This window comes from Salarias fasciatus, chromosome 3, assembly GCF_902148845.1.
Source record: "Salarias fasciatus chromosome 3, fSalaFa1.1, whole genome shotgun sequence".
Lineage (NCBI taxonomy): Eukaryota > Metazoa > Chordata > Actinopteri > Blenniiformes > Blenniidae > Salarias > Salarias fasciatus.
In genome coordinates this window covers 14,738,135-14,766,054 of record NC_043747.1, presented here as the reverse complement: position 1 = coordinate 14,766,054, position 27,920 = coordinate 14,738,135, and the positions used below count along the sequence as shown (strand labels likewise).

At 42.9% G+C, this 27,920-nt stretch overlaps 2 protein-coding genes across 2 annotated transcripts; both read left to right on the top strand.

Annotated features, from left to right (window-relative positions):
• Nucleotides 1-34: 34 nt before the first annotated feature.
• slc3a2a (solute carrier family 3 member 2a) lies at nucleotides 35-4,674 on the top strand. Its single transcript, XM_030088135.1, has 11 exons — nucleotides 35-152; nucleotides 804-1,023; nucleotides 1,111-1,295; nucleotides 1,916-2,089; nucleotides 2,227-2,318; nucleotides 2,451-2,587; nucleotides 3,061-3,170; nucleotides 3,268-3,470; nucleotides 3,586-3,660; nucleotides 3,739-3,958; nucleotides 4,046-4,674. The coding sequence occupies exons 2-11, from the start codon at nucleotides 827-829 to the stop codon at nucleotides 4,192-4,194; spliced, it is 1,542 nt and encodes a 513-aa protein (XP_029943995.1). The 5' UTR covers nucleotides 35-152; nucleotides 804-826; the 3' UTR covers nucleotides 4,195-4,674.
• A 13,050-nt stretch (nucleotides 4,675-17,724) lies between these two features.
• Nucleotides 17,725-26,106, top strand: LOC115386230 (uncharacterized). The gene is made up of 11 exons (XM_030088461.1): nucleotides 17,725-17,916; nucleotides 20,243-21,600; nucleotides 21,949-22,142; nucleotides 22,420-22,622; nucleotides 22,737-22,888; nucleotides 23,012-23,115; nucleotides 23,433-23,493; nucleotides 24,009-24,097; nucleotides 24,696-24,815; nucleotides 25,118-25,218; nucleotides 25,367-26,106. The coding sequence occupies exons 1-11, from the start codon at nucleotides 17,864-17,866 to the stop codon at nucleotides 25,893-25,895; spliced, it is 2,964 nt and encodes a 987-aa protein (XP_029944321.1). The 5' UTR covers nucleotides 17,725-17,863; the 3' UTR covers nucleotides 25,896-26,106.
• The last annotated feature ends 1,814 nt before the right edge of the window (nucleotides 26,107-27,920 follow it).

Genomic DNA, 27,920 nt, shown 5'->3' with positions numbered 1-27,920 from the left:
TTATGCACGCGTCACGGTTGGGTCGTCCCGGGTGGGCGGAGATAAGTTGCCGACTACAAATACAACACGCTCAAGCTCTTCGAGAGATTACATCCAAGGATAAACGGCTTTAGGAGACAAAGAAAACGCAGGAGGACTATACTTTTATACAGGTAAGAGCGAAGTTTGTGGAGTTTTGAGCCACGCCGGCCACGAAACGGGAAGTCCGGGTGGTTATTTACGTACATTTGGAGAGAACTCGCGTGGGACAGCCTCGTGTGTCTTCTGATGACGTAGCACGGCGGATAATTTCATCATCTTCGAAGGAAGTGAATCGATAAAGCAAGATTCCGGTTAAATCTAAAGTCAAAGAAGCTTTTCAGACTTTTTCTGTGAGTTGGTGCTTTCCTCTTGTTAAAACACGGCTAAAATAACACTTCCGGTTGATTGAATGAAGGTACAAATTAACCTGTTGAGTTTAAAATGTACAAAAGTCTTGTAGTGAATCGGTTAATTCGGATACACTCGAGTAAGTCTCGCATATTTTGGAAGGGATGGTTATGGGAGCTGGCAAGCTGGAGCCTCTGTTACATCAGACAGCCGGATAATTACTCTGTCCAACATTCACAAAGTCTAATATGGATTGAGGAGAGTGTTCCTTCGCTCAGCTATTTTTAATGACCCCAGGCTTTGATTTCATGTGAAGAGATCTGTACCCTGACCAGGGACCTCAAACCTTGCTAGTAGTGTGATCTAATATCCCAAAGACGTGCAGGACATCTCTTGGACCCAGGCTGACTGGTCTTCCCTCTGATTTTGTCCAGCTGTGCAGAAATCCGATCCAACCATGAGTAAGGACACCGAGATCGACATGAAAGAAGTGGAGCTCAACGAGCTGGACCCGGAGAAGCAGCCCATGACCGGGGACGGCCAGGCTGCAGCCGGGGAGAAGAACGGCAGCGTCAAGCTGAAGGTCCCCGAGGACGAGGTCACGTTCACCGGCCTGTCCAAAGAGGAGCTGATGAAGGTCGCCGGCACTCCAGGGTGAGTTCTCCTCCAGGCGATCTTCTGAAATTAATGACATTCTTTCAACTTAAAGCGATTCCCTCACACTGACCCTTTGTCTCTTAGGTGGGTGCGAACACGATGGGTGCTTCTCGTCCTGTTCTGGCTGGGCTGGGTCGGCATGCTGGCCGGAGCCATCGTGATCATCGTCCAGGCCCCACGCTGCAAACCCATCCCGGAGATGAACTGGTGGAACGAAGGACCCCTGTACCAAGTACCCGACGTCGATGCCTTTTCCGGAGGATTGAAAGGTATGCTTTATTTCAGATGTTTCCTAACGCGATTTTTATTTCCCAAGATGTTCTTGCCTCATTCTCAGGAGTTAAGTCTTGTGACGGTGTCTTTCCTTCCTTCTGTATGGCCTGTATCAGCTGCTTTGATACCAAACTGCTTACTGTGCTGGTTCAGAGTGACTAAAGGTTCAAAGGACACGCAAAAATGTCAAGTCATTTGTATTATATCATGTGTGGAAGCTTGCGCAATCTTTTACACACATTTGTAGTTGGTTCCCATTGTTCTCCATTTTAGACTTTTCTACTCATCTTTTTATTATATATATGAATAAACAATTTCTGACCACGCAGAACAGATTGTACTGCTGCTCCTGAAGTGATTTACTAAGCTCTTGGGCTTTCAGTGGAGTTCCAAAAACCCCACGTGACTCTTTATTGTTCCCACATAAAGAATCTCCTTGTGCTCAAGGTTCACATGGCCGGCAGAGGATGTGAATAGCATTGCTCACGTGCTCCTGCCTTCAGTCATTTTGAAGCTTCAAGAGCATCAGTGGTCATCAGTGGTTTTGCTTCCTCAATCTGTTAAAGTGTCTCTGAAGCCGGTGTTTCATTCTTGTTTCTGTCTCCCCTTTTTTTAGAATTTGCAGAGAAGTTGGACAGCCTGAACCAGTTGAAGGTGAAAGGTTTGGTTCTCGGCCCTCTTCATACCGTGCAGGCCGACAATGAGAACACTCTCAATCTGCAAGCGATCAACCCGGTCAAAGGGAAGGAAGAAGACCTGAAGGCTGTGGTGGAGAAGGCCCAGAGGAAAGGTAGTTCGATTCCCGGCTCCAGACTGGGGTTTCTGTGTAATCTCAAGACTCGCCAGTGCTGGCTTCACTCACTCACTAATTTTAATAATATAACCTGCAGCTTTGTAAGCAATCTTTTTCTCTCTGAACTCTTTCAGGCATTTCTGTGGTGCTTGACCTGACTCCAAACTACGAGGGCGCCAAACCCTGGTTCTCATCCCGTCTCGAGGACACAATGGAGAAAGTCATGGTGCGCACTGAACAAATCTCGCTTTTTATGCATTTCTGTACTTTGATCACCCAGATTGAATTTATTAAATGTTTTAATGTGGTGGTCTTGACTGTGCTGCTTCGTTTTCTTTTTTTTTTTTTGCCTTTCTAGGTCGCAGCTGAGTACTGGCTAAATTTGGGTGTGGACGGTATCAAGATATCTGACCTGACTGTTCCCTCCGAGTCCTCGGACTGGTCCAGACTACGTGCTGCTGTTCAGGGAAACCGGACTGACGATGCCAAGAAGAAGTAAGAGCGACTGAATATTTGGAAAGCTTGTAATTAATTTGCAGCTCTGAGAAAGGAAAAAAAAAAAACAGGTGTGGCTTGAAGTGCAAGGAGCTTTATTTGACATTGACTGGTTGTAAAGTCTTAGATTCAGTAATTCCCCTTTAAAAAGTTGAGTCGAGGATAAAAGGTCATCGGCAAAATTGGACGTGGTGAAAATGTTTAATGAGGTGAACATGGCGGGTTAAAGCATTCCAGTGTGCTGGGGGGGGGGGTTGTCTGGAAATGGGTCAGCAGCAGGCGCATTCAGAGAGCAGCCACTTGTGTTAAAGCGCCACCTTGTGGGAGGTTTGTGGAACAACAGGGAAAAGTATGGACTCAGACGGGCCACCAGGTTAATTTAGAGGGAAAAAAACGTTTTCTGATGAAACCTTGAGCTTTTCCGTCTCTTTATTCTGCTGTGACGAGGCTGATGATCGCTTTCGTTCCCTCAGGCTGCTGATGGGAGCTGTTGAAGGTATTTCTCCTTCGGAGGTGGCGGGGCTGGTGAACAATACCGGTACAGATTTGGTTCTGTCTGACCTGCTCAGCACCAAGACTAAAGGTATGCCGCTTTAGTCTTGAGTGATACTTGATATATTTTACAAAAAAAGGTTATTCATTCAGTAAGTAATTAATTTTTTTCCCCTCGATGTCTGCAGGTGTGGAGCGTATCCAGGCCCTGAACGCCCTCCACTCCCAGCAGAGAAGCATCGGCTGGGCCGTCGGCGCCGCCCAGCACAGCAATCTGGCCAACCTGGGCAACTCCTCCGCCCTGATCCGTCTCCACCAGCTTCTGGTGTTCACGGCACCCGGAACCCCGGTCTTCACATACGGCGATGAAATCGGCCTGCAGGCAGAACAGGTGAGCGAGAAAACCAAACCAAAGGTTTTAAAAAAAAAAAAAAAAAAAAAAAAAACACGACTGTTTCAGTCTGTGACTCTTATAATTCCTTTTTTTTTTTTTTTTTTTTTTTCAGGGTTCAAAATATCCTACGATGGTCTGGGACATTGAAAAGGAGCCCGATGAGAACTCCGTCAACACGGCCGCAGAGGTAACAGATCCTCGGTGAAAGACGGGGGTTGTTTTTCCCCACCAAGTGCACCGACTAAACGGCGTTTTCTAACCGCAGGCCGTCCGTAAGGAGCGCCTTGCCCTGAGGAAGTGGTTCAAAGCCCTCAGCGACCTGCGGGTCAAGGAGCGCTCGCTCCTGCACGGAGACTACTACCCCCTGCACTCCTCGCCCTCCTCGCTGGCGTTCCTGCGCTCGTGGGATCAGAGCGAGAGGTTCATCACGGCGGTCAACTGGGGCGAGCAGAGCGAGACGCTGGCGCTAAAGCTGGCGCCGACAGGTGAGTCGCGCGTCGACGGCGCCTCGAAACCCAGGAGGTTGTAAAATACAGAGCCGCTCACGATGAATGGTTTTTTGTTTTGTTTAGTCTCTGAAGAAGAAATGCAGCTGCCGGCGACCGCACAAGTCAAGATCTCCTCAGACGAAGACATGGCGGAGGAGTCCAGCGTAGAGCTCAGCAAAGTCACGCTGAAACCCGGACAGGCCGTCCTCCTGCAGTTCCCCTACACCGGCTGAAGATGGCGCCACACTGTAGTCAAGTGTTTAGAAAATAATGGGGGTTTACTACAGTTAAACAGAACTTTTTTCTTTTTTTTTATTGTCAGGATAAACTGGGTCGAAGAAAATCTTCCACTGAAATGTTAAAGCGCAGGCCAGTAACAGCGTGTTTGGATTTTGAATCATTTTTAAAAGATTTTGTTTGGGTTTTTTTTTTTTTTTTTTCTAAGGAAAATTTGAGAATTTTTCTTTCTTTTTTTTTAAATGACATTTTATTGTTGACTCGGTTCATTGTCAGCATGTGAAAGACATTCCACTCTTGCTTTTTGGGCATTTTATTTTCAATTTGATGAATGTATAAGTTTGGGTTTTAGGAGATGTTTCAAGTTCTTTTATGGCCTTTTTCGCCTCACTGAAAGAAACTGGTTTAAAAAAAAAAAGTGAGATAACTTTGATCATGGCGAACTGAAGTGGAGAAGAATAAAAGTTCTGTGACTACTCTGGCGTTGTGTCATGCTCTGTTTTCGGCGAGATGTAGATAATATCACCAGGCTATATTTGAGTCTGCTGGAGATGATATCGGCGGAGACGTTCGCTACGTACAGGTGTGGGAAACTGTGTCACAGATGTTAACAGAGGAAGCACTTCTATATTTTATCATCATCCTGTCGTGTTGATAAATTCATGCTGCACTTCGAAATGTCTTAAATCCCACATGCAGAACGGCACGCTTCCAAGCGACGGAAGCTCTACAGACGTAATTTCCCTCACGAGGATTGAGTGAATTCAGTTGAATTAAATTAGTTTCTGCTTCTTTTTACAGGAAACGTTTGACTTGTTTCATTAGGATGTTTGAAATAAAAACTAATGTAAAATTCCAGAGATTAAAGAACAACATAAATGAATATATTCTAAACTTTAAAGTGTTCCTATGCTCATAATAACGTCTGCGTCTGACTTGTCGGAGGTCTGTTCCTGTCAGTCGTCGCTGTGTCGTAGCTTCATCTGCAGTCGCTGTGGTTTTGATGTTCACACCATGTGACAGTTGAGTTTATTTTATTGGCTTGAAACACTAATTCTGGATCATCTTTCAATTAATACTCATTTCAGTAAAATCTGAAAAGAGAATCCAAAATCAGAATTTCAGTAAAATGTGACGTCTGTTGATGTTCTGACATTAAAATCAATGAGTTCAGTTTTATTTACAAGCCACAATATTAAAAAGCTGCTGTTTCATTCATGTCCAGGGTGAATTTATGTATTTCTGTGTGATCTGGCTTTATTTTTTTATTACTTTATTTTTTTGCTGACTTAAAAGAAGACAAATTTATTATTTTGCTCATGATTCTGAACTACGGTTCTACCTTAACTACACCTTTAATGCAAATACCCAGTACTGTAAAGAAGCTACCGATTTATTCACAACTTCAACACTCACAGTGTTTCATATTGTCAAACCGTGAACATTAATGTTCAGATCTCAGCCAGTCGTCACCATTGAAATATAACTTTACCAAAAGCTTTATGTTATGAAATCAAACACACAACTGTATAATATTTTATAGGACAGTTGTATGTCTCTGTCGAGATGAATTACATGAATAACTTAGTTGAATCTCTTTTGATTGTGAAGCTGGACACGCTTAATGAAAAGTTTGATAACTCAGTGGTTTGCGCAAATTTATAATTCCAACTAACATATTGCCATTAAATGACAACATCACCATTTACGAAGATGTGATATTTGCATAAAGTACTCTTAGATGGCCAATATCGTAATATAAGATTTCAGCCAATATTGGAATAACATTTTACCAGTAACTGAATAATTTATGACATGATTGAAGTAGCATTAAAAATCTTGCGATAACTGTCTCTGACAATGTAAAAGTACACTAACAAGGCTGCATGTCTTGGGATTAAAGGCATTTTTTGGCAGTTTTGTGCAGTTTACTCATCAAAAACAGGCATAGTGGTTGGAATAGTGATCATTGTCTTTCATTGAGGATAGAAACGATGCAGCACTCGCTCACTTCATCTCAACCGATGGAAACGAGGATGAAAAAGGATGAGCCTCATACTGAGATTGGGCGACTGACGTATTTCTTTTGACAGCATTCACAACATATTGTTCGGGATCGTGGTTTAAGGTAAACATGTCCTGTATTCTCAGTTAATCCATCTTTCCAGTAGTGTCATGATGAACAACAGCCTCACACCTGGAAATAAACAAAAGCCAACGATGCAGATTATCAACATGGTAACTGAGACAAACTAATAATAATTCAGAATGAAAACATTAAGGTTCAGTATGAAAAACAGCTTTCCATGAAGGAAAGAAGCTTAAAAATGCTTGAATATTCATTTTAATTAAATGAACGCACTGAAAGAGGTTCAGACAGTAGCTGAGATTGTTAAACACTCTTCAAATTAAAGATTTTTTATCGGTAATAGTTTGTCCTTGTTCGGCAGCACAGTTGACGTTTTACCTCCGATCTGTCATGATGTTGTGATTTAAATCATCAATAGTATGTATTGCACTGCCTATCTGATCATTAGTGACGACCCACAGATATGTTTTTGTCTGTAATAAAACAGTGATTTGCACTTAGTGTATTGGAAATTACACATCACAACTTGTTTATGTGTTTTGATGCAGCTGCGTTATGTGACACAAGAAACCTCTTTGTCTATTATTCAAAAATGCGGGTCGAATCTTTGCTTTTGATAAGAATGTCAAACAGTCCCGCCGACAGGTGAAACCGAGGCTGACTGAACTCGGCACAGTTTCAAAGTCCCGATACAATACAGCGCCGCCGTGTTGCTGTGGTGTCACAGGGGAGATTTGAAGTGAGCGATACCGGGAATCAGAACCCGTCTCAGCACCTCCGAGTCGCACCCCACGCCGCTGCGAAACCAAACCACCGCCGTGCACACTCATGACTGACTCTCAGTCTGAGTCTGACACACCTCACACACCGGTGGCATGACGCGACATGACCTTTCATGGAACGGAGCTGAGAGGATGATTTAGAGCAGCAATATCCTCTTTGTTTCTGCTTTAAATACCCGAAGGCTGAGTGGAGCTGAGATCTTGAACGTGCCGAAAGAAAGTCAGTAGAGATAGATGAGCGATAATGCCGTATTTTTGATTGGAATACTGACCCTAACCCAAAACCAAAAGATGTTGGAAGACAGTAGAAATGAAAATTCATCCCTTGTTGGTTATTTGATCGGTTCCGTCATCGATGGATTATATATCGTCGTGACCCTTTACCCTCTTGCTACAGAATATCCCAGATTCGACTGGGAGCCTTGCTGAGTTTGCACGTTCTCCCTGTGCACAGGGAATGATGCGTGTATGAGTTATCTGCCCCGTGATGGACTCTGCTCTCACCCATCAGTCCCATCACTGTGATCTGGAGATTAACGCGCAATAAATCTCTCAGTAGGATTCAAACTTTGATCTTCCAGCAACCGTCCTTCTGCTTTAACCTCTAGGCCTCTACGGAGGGTACTTTACATTCACACATTTTAAAATGATCTAAATCATTTATTTACGTACAAACTACATGCACAATATTTACTTTGTTTTGAAATTGTCCCATTTGACAATCTAAAATGGACTCATCTTTAATCCAAATTAATCTCGTTTCCACCGTTCGCTCTTGTTCTAGTCTTTTACTGGGAAATGTAACATTGTACCGTAATCAAAAGTTTTTTCAGGGCTTGATTGCAGAGCAGGTCTCTAGTTTATGAGACACGTAAACCACAGCTCCTCTACAAGACGTTCAAACTCAGTGGATGGGCTGGGCACCTTGCATGGCAGCCGCCACCCCGGGTGTGTGAATGTGAGTGTGAATGGGTAGATGTGTTAATGCAATGTAAAGCGCTTTGGGGTCTGCAGAGGAAAAGCGCTCTATAAGTTTAGACCATAAACTCTGACATATTTTGTGTTTTCCCGATATAATATCTCAAATCTAGCATTTGGCACAGGAATCCCTTAATATTCAATACTAATTCAAGAACAACTACAAGATATTTCTTGACGTCTTCGGCCTTTTGTTTGATGTTTGCTGTCACACGACCATCTGCAACAGAAAACCTGTAACAGAATTCAGACCATTGGTTAAGGTTGCAAGTTATTCTCTATGTTAAAATCATAGCGTTCTATTATTGTTAAGAGTCACTGCTGGAGCTCAGATCACAGAGTTGAACTTTCTCTTTAAATTGTTGCAGACAAAGAATTGCAAATATTTGCAATGCCATGTTATAGCAATGACATTGCTGCAATATTTGGCTTGTTTACATATATTTTAGTGTTATGATGTGGTTTAAAAATAGGTCAAGGCTACAGATCATAAATGCTTTATGCCAAAGACATGGGCATGAGTGTGTGTGTGAGTGTGTGTGTGTGTGAAGGTGTTTTTGTCTTGAAAGTATGACTGTGACACATTTTAGAACACACACACACACACACACACACACACACACACACACACACAGGCAGACAGATCACCTGCTCCATGTTGTGTGTGTGTGTCCTGTTCTCCTCCCCTTTTCTCTCACACATGTACAACCAGCAGCAGCTCAGTGTACACACACTCCTCACACACACACTCACACACACTCTCCTCTCAGTCCGAACTCAGCAGGTAAGGCTTTAATTCTTTAATTTTGATTTTGACTCGTTTCAGGAGAACATTAGCATCTCTAAAGAGTGTGTTAGTGGCACTTTAAATCCAGTTCTCATCATTAGCATGTTAGCATCTTTAGCATCGTTAGCATTGCTAGCATCGTTAGCATACCCAGACTGGAAACATATCTGTCAACGATGACAAGATATCTTTTTAGGTAAATTTTTTTATTGCAATATATTTTGGGAAAAAAACACAATTAATTATTACATTTTGAATGATTTTCTGCAGGGTTGAGTGGCTGGAGTTTGAGAAAACACTGTTAGAAAATAAGACGCTATTTAGTTGCTCAAACATGAAACTGTAATCAAATAAAAAAGCGATTTATAGTATTTTATTCATGACATTTAATGATTTATTTATTTATTTGATTAATTTTAATTTGCCAACTGAGTTGTGTAAATCATTCATGATCTGCGAAGATGCTTTGAAGTTCATGAAATGTTTCACAAAGCAATGTTTTGGACAAAAGAAGGCTTTTTGTTCTCATGATCTGTACATATGAAAGTCTACATTACATTTTATTGACGCATCCTGTCATGTAGTTTTCTTCAGACCAAACAGAAAGTCTTCAAACCAAAAGATAAACTTGCTGATAACATTATAAACCTACATACTTACTGTAAATAAAACATAGTTACTCTGATAAGAATTTTTTTCCTTTTATTTAGAATGCTACTAAACTGTCAGCACTAATAACTCTTTTTTTCTTTGGAAAATTCAAATTATTATGTACATAATATTTTGGTCTGTTTAAGGTTTGATAAATTCAGTATGATTCGGTGTATTAGTTTAATACTCAGCTTAACTGATACATATTACTTTAACTAATGACAGCAAGAAAGATAAAACCATTCAAACTACTAATACAGATTTAGGTAAACATGTATTTATTGCTATCTATACAGCTCCACTACGGTTTTTATAGAAGAAAAAAGTCATAAGCGCGGTTAATAAAGTTATTATAATGTTAATTCTATCATAGTAATGAGTTCCTGTTGAAATTAACATGTCTTACAATGATCCTGAAGATAATATGTTAATCAAAGTACATCGGAACTTAAAGTCAACCCAGTCAGACACATTCTCTGAAAAAAAGGACTTCCACAGTTTTTGCTAGTCTGCAATTTACTTATTTTTTGAAAGCTTTAATCAGACGCACAAGCTGTCAGATCGAGACGCGACATCAAAGCGACAGTGTTTATGTTAAAATGAAAATAAATTCTAATTTTCGTGATGAAATTTCCACAAAAACTGCTTCAGCGGTCAGCGTAACTCTTTAATTCACTGTCCCGTTAAATGATGGATCGCTTTCACAGTGATCTGTCAGGAGGCGAGTTATCAGGTTAATATCAGTTTTTTGGCTGTCAGTGTGATGTCTGTGTTCATTCCACCAGGCTGAAGAACTTCCTGAATTTGATTCGATATAAACAGAACATTGAAGTTTGTCTCTTATTAGGATATATTGTCGTTATTCAGTCTGCATCAGTTGTTGTAAATAAGCTGGATAACTGCCTCTTTTCATGCTGTCGTTGCTACTTTCTGACTTGATTTTTACTACCCTCTTTGACATCTGCAGAATGAATGAGGGCAACAATTGCCCCTGCTGTTTTTTTTCTTTTTTTCCCCCCTGTTTTACATCTGCAGGCCCGGATTGAAACTGTCTCAACAGAGGAAATATCCTCTTGTTTGGATTTGCATGAAAACAACACCTGAAGGGAAAGAGCAGACTCAACTTGTTTCCCAGTTTCAGTAGTAATAATCTCTAAAATCAGCATGCTAATATTGTTTGGGCAAATAATCCTTAATAGTCTAATCATGGAGTTGTTTAATAAGTCATATAGAAAAGTGAGTTGTTGCATAAGGCTGCAGTCGCTGCTTTAACACATTAGAATTTCCTTTGATTTCATAGTATTTTTTTTTTGTTGTTGTTTAATCGGTTTTGCTTGCTGGATGTGATCATTCATTTGCAGTGTTTTGGTACTGAACAGTGTCTTTGCAGCTCGTATTAAGTAGAGAATGACGTCCCGGCCCTCGCTTGGTTTCTGCAGCCAGTGGACTGTCAGTTTTATCAGGTTTGGTTTGACGTTTATGATCTTGGATGGAAGATTTATCAAAGTTATGCTTTTTTTCTTCTGCACTTCTCTTCATGCAGTCGCTCCTTCACTTAAAGGCTCGACTTTGTTTTTGTCGTTTTGCTGAACCTTCATCCACTTTGTTTCCCTCTCGGCATGCCGTGACGTGTTTGTCGACAGCGGTTTGACGCTCGCTTCTCTGGTGAAGCATCCGGAAAGCAGTCGTTTTATACATGCAGTGTCTCCCTCGTCAGCCATGGAAACTGTAACTCCCTTCTGGTCGCTGTGGCCGTCTCCGTCTCCCCTCGACTCCTCCGCACAAGGTTACGTTCTCTCAGATATGGTGCCGATGGGAAACTGCACTTTTTTTTTTCATTTTCGAGTGAGTTTTAATGTCACGTACTGAGCTCACTTGCAGCATCAGCTCAGACTCATTGAATGCTGATGTTTTATATTATTCAGAGTTCTGCGTTCGCAAGTATTGTAGTCGATGTGGAGAGATTAACCCCAACCCTGGAGGCAGATTCGACTGTGAACGGTCTACAGTTCTTCCACACGCCGACATTCAGGCCTACAGAGAGTCAGTTTTACAATCCCGTGTATTTTTTTTTTTTGGAGAGTGTGAGAGGAAATCGGAGTACAAAGAGAAAAGCCAAGCATGCACAGCGATAACATGCAAACTCCAAACGGCCTCCATCCAGACTCAAACCAGGGACTTCTCCCTGTGAAGCAAGAGTGCAAACCACTACACAATCGCACGAGGCGCGGGTGACTTTTAGTGACCCGCTTTATCTGCTTTTCTGTGTTTGGTGAATTTTTTTTTTTTACTTTTCAAACCAAATATCTGGATTTTCTTGAAAAAAGGCAAATATTTTGACTTCCTTAACTTTTTTTTTTTAATTTGATCCCAGACAGTACAAAAATAGTGCTTTAAAACCCTCTAGCATCAGCAATGCATTCAATGTTCATTTGACTATTGTTAATTTTTGTTTTGTTGGACAGTCGTCATATGGTATATATTCATGCGAGTCTCTCCACCGGTTACGGGTCTGCAGTGGTGTCGGCACAGGCATCCAAACTGCTTTTCAGAGGTCGTCCAGTGTGGCATAATATAATATGCGCACTAATTTAGATTTTTGAGCGAGCTATTTTAGATCAGATTCAACAGAAGAGTCACGAGTTTTAGCTCTGAGAACGAATTGATCTCTAATTCACCAATTCCGATTCAGTAGAAGGAAAAGTCTGATTTATTTATTATACTGCAGAGTCTTTACTCATCAATCTGACCTGCCGGTGCGGTCAAGGAGCCTTCCTGCAGAGTGCTTTTCATTAGAAATTAGACTGTGGCTCAAAGAGCAGAACATTTAAAATGTTTCTCTGTTGATCAGTGTGCAGATTATTTAGCTTTACGACTTTATTTGAAAAGAAAAATAATTCAGATGTCAAAGTTTGATCAGAGCTTGCATTACTGAAATCGGATGCTTTGCATTGCGTTGGAAAGCTTTTTGTTTCCACTATAAAGAATAGAAATACAAAGAATGCCGCACAACGTCAAGCAGTTTGGATCCGTCCCCTGTTGAGACCCCCGTTAACACATCAGCTCAACGAAACGGAGAGGAAACCTTTGTATCACCTCACGAAGCCTCATCAGGTTAAACGTCACGGAACTACCTGAAAACACATTTTAAACAAAAGCAAGAAGTTCATTGTGTTGCGATTGTTGTTGCTGATCTTTTATACACCTGTTGGAGTTACTTTTAAATGAAAGAGCTGCAGAAATCCTTGGAGCTGTTTGAGTCTGAAAGCTGCCTGACCTGTGATCTGGTTCTTGAGAGATTTTGCAGCTTTAAGTCTTGAGTTTAAGTTCGCACAATACAACAAACTCATCTAAAGTCATTCTTGACAGATTTACGGTCCCCTTTGTATTTATTTGTGTGATTATTAAGCTTTAGATATTTCTATTTAGGTAGTTTTTCTGCACGTCAACCAAAGTTGTGAATATCAGAAGTATTTATATTTGTTTTTGGCTTAAATCGGCCCTCATATGCAGCACCGCTGAGCCGAGTTTTAGGTTTTTAGTGATTTGACCACAACCTTTTGATGCACGTTTAATGACTTTCATCAAGGTCACCAAAGGCAGAAATTTCTGTCTTGTTGCAGATTTCTTGGATTTTTCTTCATCTGAGAGAACTTTTTTGATCTTAAAAGATATATTAAAAAAAAAAAAAGAAAAAAAGAAAAGTGTATTAGATATTGGATGACGAGCGGTCTGAATGCCAGGCTGTGTTTTTCCGTGCATAATATTAAGCGCAGCATAACCAATTTTAAGCAACAGACAATATATTGTAATAAAATAGTAATGTACTACACACATATGCACATTATGTCCTGCACGTAAATCCTTTCTTAGGTACTTTTTCAACATTAACTTTTTTACTTATACACATAAAATTTGTAGAACGGGACGATTCAGTATTGAGGACGAAGCAACAAGAAGGGACAGACTATTATGGATCTTTTAGGGCCGATGCCGATACCAATTTTTTTCCATCACCCTTAGCCGATAACCGATTATGGACTGGCGATTTTCTTGAACTGATATTTGGGGCCAATACTGCTTTTGCTACCTCAATTTACATAAAAAAAATGACACAATGATAACAAATATTACAGGTCTCAAGCTCAAAATAAGAAGTATTTATTGAACCGTAAAAAATTATAACAGCTCTTTACAGCTCTTCACGTTCAACTTTACGCAACATACAACAAATGAACAAAAAGTGTTTGGTGCTTTTAATTACTGAAATAATTCCTATAAAATAAAACAAATATTGAGACATCATTTAAACAACTGAAGTATTGCATATACTTATACTTATAGAGTTGCCCGCGGATGGCTGTTTGTATATCATGCCAGGGAAAAGTAAATCCATAAAAAACACGTAAAAAACTCAAATATCGGCTCGATAAATCGGCCGGCCGATTATCGGTCTGTCCCTGGTGACAACAGCTTGGCTCAGAAATGTTTCCCATTCAGAAGCATTTTAACGGCCATAAATTATGGAAAGTGTGTAATTTTGGTCAACTTTTGCAGTTTTTTTTTTTTTGTAAATTTTACTTAGCAGACGCTTTTGTCCAAAGCGACAAACAACACTGGGGGCAATTCAGGGTTCATTGTTTTCCCCAAGAACACTTCAACATGCAAACAGTGGGAGACAGAAATCGAACTCACAACCTCCAGAATGTGGGACGACTGCTCTCCCCACTGAACCACCGTCACCCCTTATACAATATATATAATATCATACAATTCTATTTTCACCTGTTCTTATAGACTTTCATACTTATTTATATTGGGATCTGTTTTCTTCCCAGTTACTATTTCACTACACGAATGATGCTTGTTAAGCCCAGTTTATCACCCATCATGCACAATACAGCAGAGCGCTCTCTGATTGCATTTTGGTCATTCGTAGTGTTGCTCTGCACCTGAAGACTGTTTTTTTAAAGCGTTTTTTTCTCCTCCTCCAAATGCATCGGTGCAGCCATCGTTGTTAAGATTCCTGAGAGAACCTGAATTTCATTCAAATTGGGCATTTCAGGGTTTTTGATTCGCATTTATCCTCCATCCGTTTCCTCCCTTCCCGCCAGTCATCGCTTCACTTCTCTGTGACGGAAGGCGGCGGAGAGACAAAGAAAAAGTCCAGAAGTGAGCGTCTCTTTTTTCCCCCTCCTCTGCTCTCCGGAGGTTTTCATGGTGATTTTGTGAGAAATCTAGAAAAGTGTCACCCCCGTCCGCACTCCCCCTCACTCCTCTTCCATCCTCTCACATCCTTTCATTCACACATTGTCTCGACGTTTTCACGCACACGCAGACAGGAATGTATGCAAATGTGCAAATGAATGTCATGCCTTCACAGTAAAGCAAACCAGGTCAAAGATCTTTCGTCTTTCACTCCAGATCTTTGGACGACGAAACTTTAAATATTTACTCAGGTGCAGAACTGAGCTGCAAATAATCCAAATGCATTGAATTTTACTTGATGGAGATTTTTAAAATTTCTTTTATGAAGATTTTTTTCTACAGTCGTCGTCGTTCAGATAAACCCGGACAAAATAACTAGGTTATATTGTGGACATTTCTGCATCAATAATAATATAGGACATTACTTTGGACTCCCTTTTCAGTTTTTTTTATTATATTTTATATGAGACAACAATTTGAGGCTTTAAAGTAATTTTCAAAATAATTTTTTGTGCATTGTGAACTTTTCACTCGTCATAATTTATCATTTTACCTCCTTTTACTGGCTTATATTATCAAACACATTCAGGCATGTGTCGATCTCTCTTATTCATTCATTTGATCACTCTATTTGTATTGTGTGCATTCATATATGTGTGCTGCTGCGTACATTTGTTCGTACTTTTTCTTTCAATCTTTGCTCATTCACTTTGAGTTGCTTTCTTCCTGTATCTTGCGGGATAAATAATGATTTACTGAATGATTTTTCAAGTCTAGAGCAGTAAAATCTCCTTTTTGGTGAAAAACTGGTGAATTTCGGTGCCAGCCTTCAGTCAGCTTCTTTTTGTTCTGCTGAAAACGAGAAGAGAATTACAAATGAAAAGTTTTCACGGCTCTCTAAATCTGCACGAAGCGAAATCCTGCCTGCCTTACATATTCACAGGGATAAAACGTGTTGGTGTAGGCCTAATTTAATGACGTACGGTGAGATATACAGTCAGATTAACCACAGAATACTACATATGCTAATTCTGAGGTTGCTCGGTCAGACTGATGACATTAATACTGTACATGTTAATGCTGAGGTTTCCAGCTGTGAGGCGACGTGAGACGCAGACACACACTAAAAATGACCCCGGCGTCAAAAACGATCACCAACACTGATTCTCTCTCACTGCAGAGGTCTGCAGAGAAACAGATAGAAACGCTAGAGGTGCATTTATTGTTCAGACGGCCTTAAGTTGTGGCTTTAGCTTTAGAATTTGACACAGATTGAATTGGATTTACTTTGCATTTGTACTTTAAACTGAAAATATGAAAAAAACAACAACTGCTGAGCATGTTTTGAATTAAAGACAAAAAAAATCCTGAAATATAGAGCAAAATGTAGTGAATAAGATATGGAGACCTGACTACGGATGAGAAGGATTCATTTATTTGTCTTCGACCCGGAAAGCGCTCAACCACCGATGACAACGACTCAGAGCGGCAGCACGGTCGCCATCGCTCAAACTTGTCCGTGGCGGCTTCATGTATTTCTCATGAAATCACAAATCAATCAATTAACAAACATCGATTTCATTGCAAAAGTGTGTGTGAAACAAAAACAGACGTTAGTAATCAGTTTGAAACCACACTGTTAGTATTTGAATGAATAGTTAATTGAAATGGTTTCAGAATGTCTCTTTATTCTTTTTTTAGTATTCTTAGGAGATTTTGCATTGAATGTGTGAAACTTGATTTATATTCCTTTAAATTAGTCATGTCTTTGTGTGTGTGTGTGTGTGTGTGTGTGTGTGTGTTGTCTGTGCCTGAGTGTGAGTGTGAGTGTGAATGGGTGGGTGGACGAGTGGGTGGGACCGCAGGGTGTTTAAAGGGTTCCCTGAACCTCGTCGTTGGTCGTCGTCTCGCTTCCTGTTTCGATCTGTCTCACTTCCTGTCAGCTGACTCAGCCGGTGGATCTTGATCTGGTAAACATGAACACACTATCGCCTCTGTGGACACACACTCACACACACACACACACACACACACACACACACACACACACACACACACACTCACACACTCACACACTGTACTATGTGTCGCCCACTTAAAGGTTTCTGTAAGTCCATCATCCACACAGTTGAAGAGCTGCAGAGCTGCTGTCTCTCGCTGTGACCTGCACCAGCAGTATAAAGCTTAACCAGTTATCTCGATCTTGATGAGGATCTCTAACGTTCAAACTCTCTGTTGCTGGAGGAGGAGCATTTGTGGAGCCGCCAGCTGCATCATGATGTCCGTGTGTCTTTATATAGTTTATCTGTTTTATCGTTTCTTTTCTCGCAACTCGCTGATGTAACTTCAGCTGAAGTTAATGAGTTCAGCTCAGACTTGCTGATCACAGGAGGATCCCGCATTGAAGCAGCTTTCCGGGCCCGAGAAACAGAAAGTCTGTACTTGTCACGTATTCTTTTTGTGTTCATTTTTTTTCCCTTTATGAACACATGAAGTCGGCATCGGTGATCGTTCAATGCTGATAGATGAAACTGAAGTTCGGACAACTTTATCATTGAATTTTAGTGAAATGCAAACTATTGTCGTTTGGAAGTTACTTGAGCGAACAAATTTCAGAAAGTATGACACACAGAAAGGCAGGCAAGCAAGTTAAGAAAAACAAGCCCATGAAAGAGAGGGCAAGAAAGAACAAAGTCAGTGAGAAAAAAAAAAAAAAGAGAGACACACTCACAGAAATGAAGACGGGCAGAGATGGAAAGGAAGAGATGGAGGAGGGGAGGGGGGGGCAGAGAGATAAAGATAGATGAAAGGAGGGAGATCCGTCAGCGTTTGTTTCCTCAGGATGTGGTTACCACGACGACGAAACAGTCGAGAGGCAACATCACTACCCGCTGGTCCTCTTTGACACCTGCAAGTGTGTGCGTGCGCGTTTGTGTGTGTGTGTATGCGTGTGTGTGTGTGTGTGTGTGTGTGTGTGTGTGTGTGTGTGTGTGTGTGTGTGTGTGTGTGTGTGTGTGTGTTGTGTCACGGCACACAGTGCAGAGAGCAGCACAAGTAGGAAGAACCGTGTGTGAGGCCGAAAATCTGGTTTCAGAAAGCAAAGAAGGCTTTGGAGGGAGAAGAGAGAGAGACAATGAGGACAATCAGAAGAACAGTGTTAACCCGAAAACATGCCCAGCGGAGGACGGATGTCTGTGAAAAGGAAAATAAGCGCCAAAGACTGGTAAAACGACAAACAGAAAAAGAAAAGACTTCAAGCGTTTACAGTGTGTTTCTCTGATCCTCCATTCTCCGTCTGACTCACTCGTCCTGTTTAGAGCAATGTGTTCTTTTTTCAACGAAAGAAGAAAAGTCTTAAAGACTGAACGCGACGCGGTGTAGAAATCTATATTTCAAGTGACTTTTAGACTGAAAGATAATTTCTGAGAGGCAGTCATATTGTGAGATTAGTAACAGTTGTGCAACAGAGAGTCTGTTCGCCTGCCTTCGTCCGGGCTCGGGCTCTTTTCTTCGCATTACTTTTTGGAAATTGATCGGCGCGTCTGGTAATCCGCCGTTTCGCTCTCACATGGCGAGCAGATTTGAAAACAGTTGCTGCTTCACTTGCTACAATTTTAAAAAGGCACTTTAAAACTTCATTGATAAATTGTGTACTAGTAGTTGTTAACATTCACAATGTAATTGATTCAGCTCATGAAGCCATGTGGCGATCAGGATTTTAACCCTTTTACTCGTATGTGGCACCCAGCCAAACACATGGAGCCTGGAAATATTACTATTTATGACTGTTAAAGTTAATGTAAAGAAAATGAGTTTAAAAGAATTAAACTGAACACTGTTAAGTGTTCACAGTTAACAGCTCAAGTGTTAACAGCTGTTCTAAGAACTAGAAATATGTCCGGAAACTGATGTACTGTTAGTTGAACTCGCTTTATGTAGCCAATTTTTATTTTATATTTTAAAGTTTATTGCATCAGTCCCTGTTGTAAGATTGAAAAAGTATTCTGATGGCAAAGTATTACTGAACAATGGAGAATAATAGCTGGAAATCTCATGACTGCATTTTCAGTGATTGTCGTTTTTTTTTAGATCCTATTCAGTTTCTTGAATTCGATATTTCATCCGTCGGGTTTGGAGGGTCTTTCTGCGTGGAGTTTACAGGCTATGTGCTCTGTGTGCGTGCAAACATTTTCTTCTGGTTTCAAGTAATGTTACACACCTGTGTTAGGGTCAGCTGCTGGGCCTCTGAATGACCTAAGTGACCTGTCCAGGGTCTGACTGGTATAATGGATGGATGAATGGACAGTGAGACACACACTCACACAGCAGCCAGTTAATTCCTCGAAGGGCCCTCAGTGTTATCTGATTTTTTTTTTTTTTTCTTCGACTCCTTTATCAGCTTTACTGAAGGTGTCCATGTTTAGCTCCACCACACTGGTCTCTCTGGCATCATTTTTGAATCCTATCTTACTGATGATGACTTCTCATTTGAAAGCTATAAAATGAACTGTGGTGTTCCACAAGGTTCTGTTTTGGGTTCCACTCTTTTTCTCCTCTCCCTGCTGCCAAATGGAGACGTCATCACGAGACGCAGCGCCAACCTCCCGAGATATGTTCACGGCGGAATCAAAACCAAAATGACTTCTCATCGTTCATACAGTCTGACCGATTCTCTCTAATGCCAACGCAAAATCCTTTTTGTATGTGGATTAATAATTGTAATGCTTCCTTGTCGAAAGAAAAAAACATCAGCTACCCGTCAGCTTCAGAATTCTTTTTTAGATTCTGTTATCGGTCTATTAATCTCTTGGTCTTGAGCCTACCGATTCATCGGCCTGCTCGTCCTTTTAGATGCCCCTACAGTTAGAACAAAAAGCCCACGGTGAGGCATTGTTACCGTGGCCAAGACGCCTTTTTAACGGGCTTTTCGGTTGTTTCGTGTACGTATGTATCAATGAATGTTTAAATTTAGCATTTTATGTCAGTCAATCTTAGTGTGTTAAAATTTTATTTAATTTCTTCTTCTTATTATTATTATTTCTATGTTGTTGTTGTTATTGTTTTGAATCTATATATTTTTTAATTGTTCCCCCTTTCTTCCCCCTGTATTTTACCTTGGGTGAGAACAGGGGGTTTTCGAAATTGACGATACAGTCAAAGGAAAAGACTGTATCTTCATCTTCAAGATAGTAGGCCGTGGCACATGAAATCTGACAAATAATTTCCTGTTTTTGATCGTATCTAGAAGTAGACGCATGAACCTCGAGTTTTATTTCTTTATCTTTCAACGTTTTACTTTTGCTTTCTTTATTTCGCTACTTTTTGCTTTCATTTTAGTTCGAATTTCATTTAAAATGTGCGTAGCCCTCACAGTACATCGGATAACTCCTTTGTGATTTGATGCATGTTAGAACAAAAAGTGGTGAATTTATTTTCGGGGAGGTTTGACGCTGAAAATGCACCTGCGATGCTGTTTTATATTGAAGTGAAATATTTGAATGAATATTTCAGTCCACCGTTCACACTCGTTGTTTTTCTGTCTCCTGTAGGAACTCTAGCAAAACCCATCGAGCCGTCATGGAGGATCACTCAACCACGCCGTCTTTCTCCAGCCTCCATCAGCACCGCCACCGTCCCTCCGTCACCCTCTCGTTGCCCGCCTTCGAGGGCTCGGAAGCAGGATACTCGCCCTCCCTGCTGGCCCAGGACTCCCTGCAAACTTTATTTTCAGCGTCAAACTCCCTGTCTGGGTCCCGACGGGGGAGGAGTGGCGGCGAGAAAGCCTTCCACGACGTGGGCGGCGGCGGCGGCGGCGGCGGGGCGGACAGAGACTCCAGTCTAGGGGACCGTCTCGACAGAGAGTGTGGGCCGGGTGGTTACTTCGATGACTTGTGGTACGGAAGTGGGGAAAAAGACGCGTGGGATGACGGGGAGAGCGGCGACAGCCCTGCAGACCATTTACACGGCGACGGCAACACGAACGGCTTTTACAGAACGAGCTGCGCCGGCGAGGAAGGACTCAGACGTCGAGCCGCGGCTGAATATGACAGCTCCGCCGCCGCGGTTTATAACAGGGAAGCTAATAGCAGCTGTTTCCCTAATAAGCAAACGGGTTCTTACTGCAGAGGCGGCGCAGGAACGATCAATGACGGCGGCTCAGATCACTGCTGGAATCTGAGAGTGATCGATAGATATTTAGGAAAAAAGGAGGATTATGGGCCGAGCTGTGGGTCCGGGGAGGACCAGGCCCAGGCGGCAGAGGTCCCTTGGCTGAGCGTCTCTCCGTCCGATCAGGGAGCAGGCAGGTGGACAGAAGAAGCGGAGAACTACTCCTTGACCTCGGCGTGCCGACCGCAGGCGTCCCACATGGGCAGGACGTACACCCAAAAGCTGGATTCTTTCTCCGAGGCGTTCTTCTCCCAGCGAAAGAGACGAGTCCCGTTCCTCCCCGCCGGAGACTCTACCGAGCAGATCTGGGACGTTGGAGAAGGCGGAGGAGAAACGCCGGGGCCGGACAAGTCAAAGCAAAGTTGTGCCTTGGGTTCGGACCCCTACATGCTCCCCTCTTCGTCGTCGTCCTCCTCCTCCCCAGCTCACCTCTTCCTCCCGTCCTTCCCCTCTCCCCCGCCGTCGTCCCACTTCATGCCCTCGGTGCTCAGCCCTCCCCCGACGCCCCTGCCTCCCCCGTCCCACTCGCCCTCCAAGCTGGACTCGCCGCAGTGCGGCGCCGCTCCGCAGGGAGGGGAGCCGCTCGGCACGCTCCAGTTTTTCATGCCGCACCTTCAGAGCGTGCCGTCCGTCCACCCCGCCGGGATGATCTGGAAGTTTCCCGTGATGCCGCACTGCTTCCCACAGTCGGCGGGCGACGCGAAAGGCCCGCACGCCGACGACGGCAGCAGCATCACAGGTGAGGCGTGTATTTCGGTGATCAGTTCGTGTCACTTTAACATGAAGTTATGTTAATTTCCCCTCTAACATCTGCGTGTGTGAGGTTTCCCCATTTCCTACATGCAAATTACAGTTTCACTTCACACACTTTACACATTTCCACAGGTAAAACTGTTCAGAACAGACATCTGTTGAGCAGGTTTTCAAAATGTAAAGGTTTTAGGCCATGGACACAACAACTAATATGAAGTACATACAGAACCCACATGAATGGATTTCTGTTTCCACTTAATAAATGAAACTATTTGCTTCTGTTTATTCACTTTTACGGTATATTGACTTTTTTTTTTTTTTTAATGTTTTCCAGCCACTCACGACGTCCTTCAGTCTGTCCATCCAACCAGAGCCCTCTGCTCCTCCAGCAGTCCGTCCCTCCACACCTCCCTCCACGTCTCCTCTCGTTCTCCCCAGCTCTCGGGCCAACGCCACCAGGGAGCCGGTCACACTGTGAGCCAGAAGGCGAAGAGAAGTCCAGGCAGTCTGAATCAGACACACCTGCAGGTGAAGTATGGATGAATTTGGGGGAATTCAAGAGAAAAAGAGGGCAGAATGTTTTGTTTTCTGAGCTGATTTGAATTTTTGAATTATGTTATATTCTGATTAGTAACCCCAGATACCTCTGATTCTATCTTTGGCCCTGAGGGAACTTTAAGTTGCCGCCCATTGTTGTATTATAAAAATTAAATAAAACTCAAATTGAGGGGGGCATTTCCCTTTCTGGCTTTTGTTCCTGACTTTATTCCAAATCGTCTAAGAATATTTTACTCTGTTCTCGCAGAAGCCTGCTTCTCTGATTTTCACTGGGACGACATTTCCCAGCGTCCTTCACTCCGGCGGCGGTCAGACGAGGAGCCGCTACACTCCCCGGCCACTGCTCAATCCACAGCGCACGGGCACGGGGCTCTACTGCTCCCTCACCCCCCTCCAGCGCGGGGAGGAGGCAGCGCGTGGCGAGGAGGAGGAGCAGAGCAGCGTGTTACCGTGAGTGAAGTGCTGATATCAAAGAGAATTACAGCAGGTCAGAGCGAGTACAGTATTTCCCCTAAAATATTCAGACTCATATTCTCGCTTCCCTTCCTGTTCTCTTGTCTTTAGACGTGTCAACGTGGGTCCTGACTTCCAGGCTGATCTTCCTGACGATGCTGAATGGCCAGAGGTCTGGACGCCAGAAGAAAAGTCCACGTGTGAACAGTTGCTGTGGAAGCCCAGTGAAGAGCTGGAGGAGAATGAAAACATGCAAGACCAAGGTAAACACAACATGTAATACCAAGAGAACGAAACCAATTCCTGCAACACTTCTTCTGAAGCAAAGCAGAAAAAAATAACGCGTCCTTAATGAAATCGTCTGTCGTGTTTGTGCCGATGCTCAGTGGAGAAGCTGCTGTCCATGTGCAGTTCCAGCTGTCTGCCAGGAGGGGGCAGCAACACAGAGCTGGCTCTGCACTGTCTGCACTATTGTCAGGGAAACACAATGGTGAGACGTCCTGCTTCACTTGTTCTCTCTGTTCAAAAGCTTTTACTCCATTGCTTTTAACTCACCTCCATCCATCATAACTTTCTTCTATCTTTTTCCTAATCTGAGGACTAATAAATTATATCAGTTTTTTACATTTATACATAAAGCTTTCACTTTGACAGAACATTAAATGAGTGAATAAACCAAAAAGTACTACTTGATATGAGCATGTGTTCCTTACACATGCTCTGTATTGGTCATTTCTATTCTGTCTAGTTGATGGTTGTCTGCATCTCAGCTTGTGTCATTTGTTCTCTCCGTCGTCTCCTCTGCAGGCCACGCTGGAGATGCTGTTGTTCTCTCAGCACTCACCAGCAGGAGACTACCACTACTCCGGTAACCTTCGATCGTACTCTCACTATGGGTTACTGAGCTTTTATGTCTAAAAGTCTTGTTTTTTTTGTGTGAAATTTTTTTGTTAAAAAACTACTTTTGTACTTGATGCCACAGTCCCCTCTCGCTCCCACTCTCAGATTGAATCACAAAGTAAACAATGCTTCCCATTGTAGTTTCCTGCCAGGTGAGGTGATTCATGCAGACAGAAGGTCCCGCTTCACATTTTCAGCTCCTCTAATAACAGCTTAGCAATGTTTAGATGTCTCAGATTCCTGGCGTGTCCCGGGACCCCCCCGCCGCCCGTCGCCTCCATTGATGACGTGAAATTCTCCTCAGAATCACGACGTTTCCTGCAAAGTCTGTTCACGATTACCTAAATATGACTTTCACAGCTGAGGTCCAAGTTGATTACACACCACAGGGGCTTATTTTGACTGGATATCCCAGCATGCATTTCAGGATGACCTTCTTTTTTCCCTGTTGTCCCCTCCCCCTCCTTCTCTTTCCTTGTGCAGGTTGTGATTTTTGGACAGACACTGAAAAGAGTGTCTTCAGCGCAGCTATGGAAACCTACGGGAAGGACTTCTCACTCATACAGAAAATGGTACTCTGAGTATAAAAACACCGACAGGCTCTGCTCTTTTGCTCTCAGTACTTTTCCATATTCACACTTTGAAGGATTTTGTTTTCCTGCATATTTCATTGAAACAAACCACACGAAGTATGCAGTTAACCAAAATACTGATTTTTATCCTGCCTATGTTTTTACATTGGATCAGGAATGGAAAATGAAGCACTCACATCAATGGTTGTTTTCTCTTACCTGTGCCTGTTTTTATGTGGCCTTTCAATGCAAAAAAAACCCAAAAAAAACAAGAGAAAATGTCTGTTATGTCTGTTATTTTCCTTCTTTCTATCATTCAGATTCAGAAATATTTCTCAAAATGATTTGAAATCAGTTGGTGATTCTGTGTGACGGCCTCTCTACATGTCAGCACTCAACGTGTTTTCTTCCAGCTCAATGAAAACGCCTGCATGTTGCAGCTTGATGCAACAAATCAGCACTTGATTTGTAACACAGGTTACAACCCTTTGTCACGGACGCACGCAATGAGTGTGACGATTATGGGAAACCTGACAACGCAGTGTTTACATCGAAACTCAGCAGGCTCTCAGTGGGTTCGTATGAATGCGTGTTGCAGGTGAAAACCAAGACCGTGTGCCAGTGCGTTGAGTTTTACTACCTGGGGAAAAAGCTGCAGGACAAGCAGAAGAAGCAGGAGGAGGAGAGCAGAGAGGAGGAGCTGGAGCAACAGAAGAGGGTAAGAATGTTTGTGAAGAAGCAGTCCAAACCCCTGTAACAAAAAAAGTTCTGCGGTTTTTTTGTCGACATGTCTCGACAGATGCCTCTGAATTTTGCATATCAGCTTTGCTTAACTCGTTGCTGCTGATCAGTGATAGTTTGAAGACGTTACATAAACTCATATTTGCTCTGCAAAGAAAATAACACGGTGCGTTTTTGAGGGCAGCCCTGCGTTTTGAGATTATACGATCATCCACAGTGGAATGCAGTTCAGCAAGTCAATCGCAGCCCGCCTGCTCATAAGTGGTCTCTCTCCCATAGGCAGCGCCCAAATGTCAGCCAGTGAACCGGCCGTTTGTACTGGAGGAGGTGGTTCCCGTGCCGCCATTGGCCAGCTTCTTCCCCTGCAAGCTGTGTGGCAAGTGAGTCGGACCAGTCACAGCGGAGGATGCGGCCAACAGGAACTTACTGCGTGTTTGGCTTCGGGGCAAGCCAACACATGGTTTAGATAATTCCTTTCCCAAGTCTTTCTTCTCATTTTGATTTTTTTTTTTCCTCCCCTCTCTCCAGAATGTTCTACAAGATCAAATCTCGAAACGCTCACATGAAGATCCACAGACAGCCTCAGGAGGACTGGAGCGAACGGCGGCTGCAGCACCAGCTCTTCACCCAGCGCCTGGGCCTCGGCCACCCCGGCAGCCTGATGCCCATCCCGGGCACCAATCTGCCCCCGCCCCAGACCTCGGCCCTCATCCTCCCCCACTCCGGTCTGGGTGAAGCGCCGAGCAGCAACGGCAACTCGGACGACGTCCACCACTCCGTAATCAACAGCAACCTTGTTGTCCCTCCCAACGCCGGGGTCCTAAACACAAGCACGGCTCTGTCATTCAACAAATTCACTTTCCCAAGCTCTAATGTGATTTGCGCTGATGGCAGTGACTCGGATCAGAGGGATCCCGTCTCTGTTTTACCCTTCCACCAGTCGTGGGGCTCTTTAGGACACCAGGCGGATCTGGCTGCTGTTTACAGCAATCCGAAGGGGAAGGAGCATGTTGGAGCCGGCACCGCGGGAGGAAATGAGTCAATCACCTGGCAGTAGCTCCAGCTCCCCCCAAACACATTACCGTACTGCCACCAGGCTGAGGCAAACTGTGAGCTTTAACTCAAACTCTGCTTTTATTCAAACTTCATTCCCGTATCATCACTGTTTTTTTTTTTTTGTTAGGTTGACTGCACACGTTGCATTCAGATGTGTGAAACATTCCAGTGTCTGTGATACATTTGACTTTTCAATAAAACTTGAAACCCTTTGATTGGTTTGATCACATTCATGCAGCTGAAAACAAGGAAGGATAAAAAAAAAGTTGTGTAGATTTTATTTTCAAGATAGAAGCTTTCCCGTGAAAAGAAGAAACAGCTAAGTTTGACAAATTACAAACACATTGTAACTGTGACAACATCTGGATATTTAAGATAGTGCCACCAGGAAGTACTATCATTTATCCACACATAATTCTTCTGTTAACGTTCCCTATTTCCATTTATTTGTCACTTAAGAGAGTCTATTCTAGGTTAACACGATGGTGTGTGCTCAGTAGATTTAGCATAAATAATCATATTTCCACTTTGCAGATACTCGTGTAGGCCTGAGAAAAGCACATTACTCTGTGTGTTTTCAATTTTAATATTGCCAGACTGAAAATAAACCATGTTGAGGTGATTTAATATACAATTACCCTTTTTCCATTGCCTTAACAGCGTCGTTGCTGTGAAAATTGGTAATCTCTGGTTGTCTCAGCAACGAAAGACCCAGCCAGAACTTTACTGCTGGAAATAAAATGTTCCGTGGACACAGGACCCCTTCAGTCTGTTGCAGACCAAAAAAAACCTCACTGATCCTTTTAATCAACTAACTTGTATGTAGGTGGCAGAAAAGTAGTAAGAAAATTTCCTAAAATCAATAGAAATGTTTGTAAAATCCCGAATAAACCTTAAATTTTGTTTGATTTTAGTGTCGAAGACTTAACCGAGTTCATCAGTCACACACATTTCAGATCGCGCACGCACACACGCAGCTTGGTAAAGGTTTTGATATAACACCATAATGGACTAATATTGACCTTGCAGCCCATCTCCTCTCCTGCAGCTATCTGACTTGTCCTGTTGATGGTTAACCACAGCGACCGAAGTGTGTGATTGTGTCCCTGAGAGGGACGGCGACGGCGCCGCGAGTGTGTTCAGGGGCAGAGGGTACCGGGCTCAGGTAAGAATGATTTATCAGAACAAACAAAGACAAACCTTATCAATCCCAAAGGACGTCAACCAGCGTTTTTTGATACAAAGAGACAATTAAGTATCCATTTTTTGTTATTCATTTATCAAGAACGCAAAGATGACCCAGAGATGAATCTTATCAGCTTTGTTTGATATGTAAAGTTTCCTTATAAGTGAACATTTCAAGTGCGTTTTCTTCCACCGTCACTTACTGATAACACTTCTGTCATCAGTTGATTAAAAAAATGTGGAAGTAAGAAGGTCTGAATCTCCTTTCATGTGTCCAAAGCACAATGTGTGTCCTCCTGATAATAGTTAACAACGGCCTGCAAGGTGGCGCCTTCTCTGAAAGCCTCCCTTCCCCCCGACAGAAGGCAAAAGTCCACCGTGTCTCACACAGTTCGTGCACCCTCTTTTTTTCTGTAAGTTTTAGGGAGCTTGACTCGCACTGCAGTCGAACTGGCAAAGTTATGCAACGCTGCGCAGCTGAAGTTGTTTTGTGCTCAAATAACCAGCGAAGTTCAATGTGGGCCAGAGACAGAGACAGAAAGTGCACATGCAAGAGAGAAGAGGGGCAGACCAGACCAATGAGGGCAGAGAAGAGGGGGGGGGGGGCTCGAGGGGGCAGAACAAACAGAGAAGTTACTGAGTAGATGGCATTCACCTATTCACAGTTGAGTGTGTCTCTGCCAGCTGACTGAACCCCCAGCACAACAGCCCAGCCCCGCTTTCTTCCATGCGCTGCACTTCTTCCTGCCCCCCCCACCACCCCCCACCCCCACCCCACCCCCCCGTCCCAGGCCGGAGCTGGAGCAGTAAATAAAAACAGCATGTTCAGTCAGCCCACCCC

What these genes read in the sequence shown, in the direction of transcription:
- slc3a2a (XM_030088135.1), top strand. Translation starts at nt 827, where the DNA reads ATGAGTAAGGACACCGAGATCGACATGAAAGAAGTGGAGCTCAACGAG. An exon ending in ACTGACGATGCCAAGAAGAA is followed by an intron (nt 2,588 to 3,060) that starts GTAAGAGCGACT and finishes TCGTTCCCTCAG; the next exon opens with GCTGCTGATGGGAGCTGTTG. An exon ending in TCGGCCTGCAGGCAGAACAG is followed by an intron (nt 3,471 to 3,585) that starts GTGAGCGAGAAA and finishes TTTTTTTTTCAG; the next exon opens with GGTTCAAAATATCCTACGAT.
- LOC115386230 (XM_030088461.1), top strand. Translation starts at nt 17,864, where the DNA reads ATGCCCAGCGGAGGACGGATGTCTGTGAAAAGGAAAATAAGCGCCAAA. An exon ending in TCTCACTCATACAGAAAATG is followed by an intron (nt 24,098 to 24,695) that starts GTACTCTGAGTA and finishes TGCGTGTTGCAG; the next exon opens with GTGAAAACCAAGACCGTGTG. An exon ending in AGCTGGAGCAACAGAAGAGG is followed by an intron (nt 24,816 to 25,117) that starts GTAAGAATGTTT and finishes TCTCTCCCATAG; the next exon opens with GCAGCGCCCAAATGTCAGCC.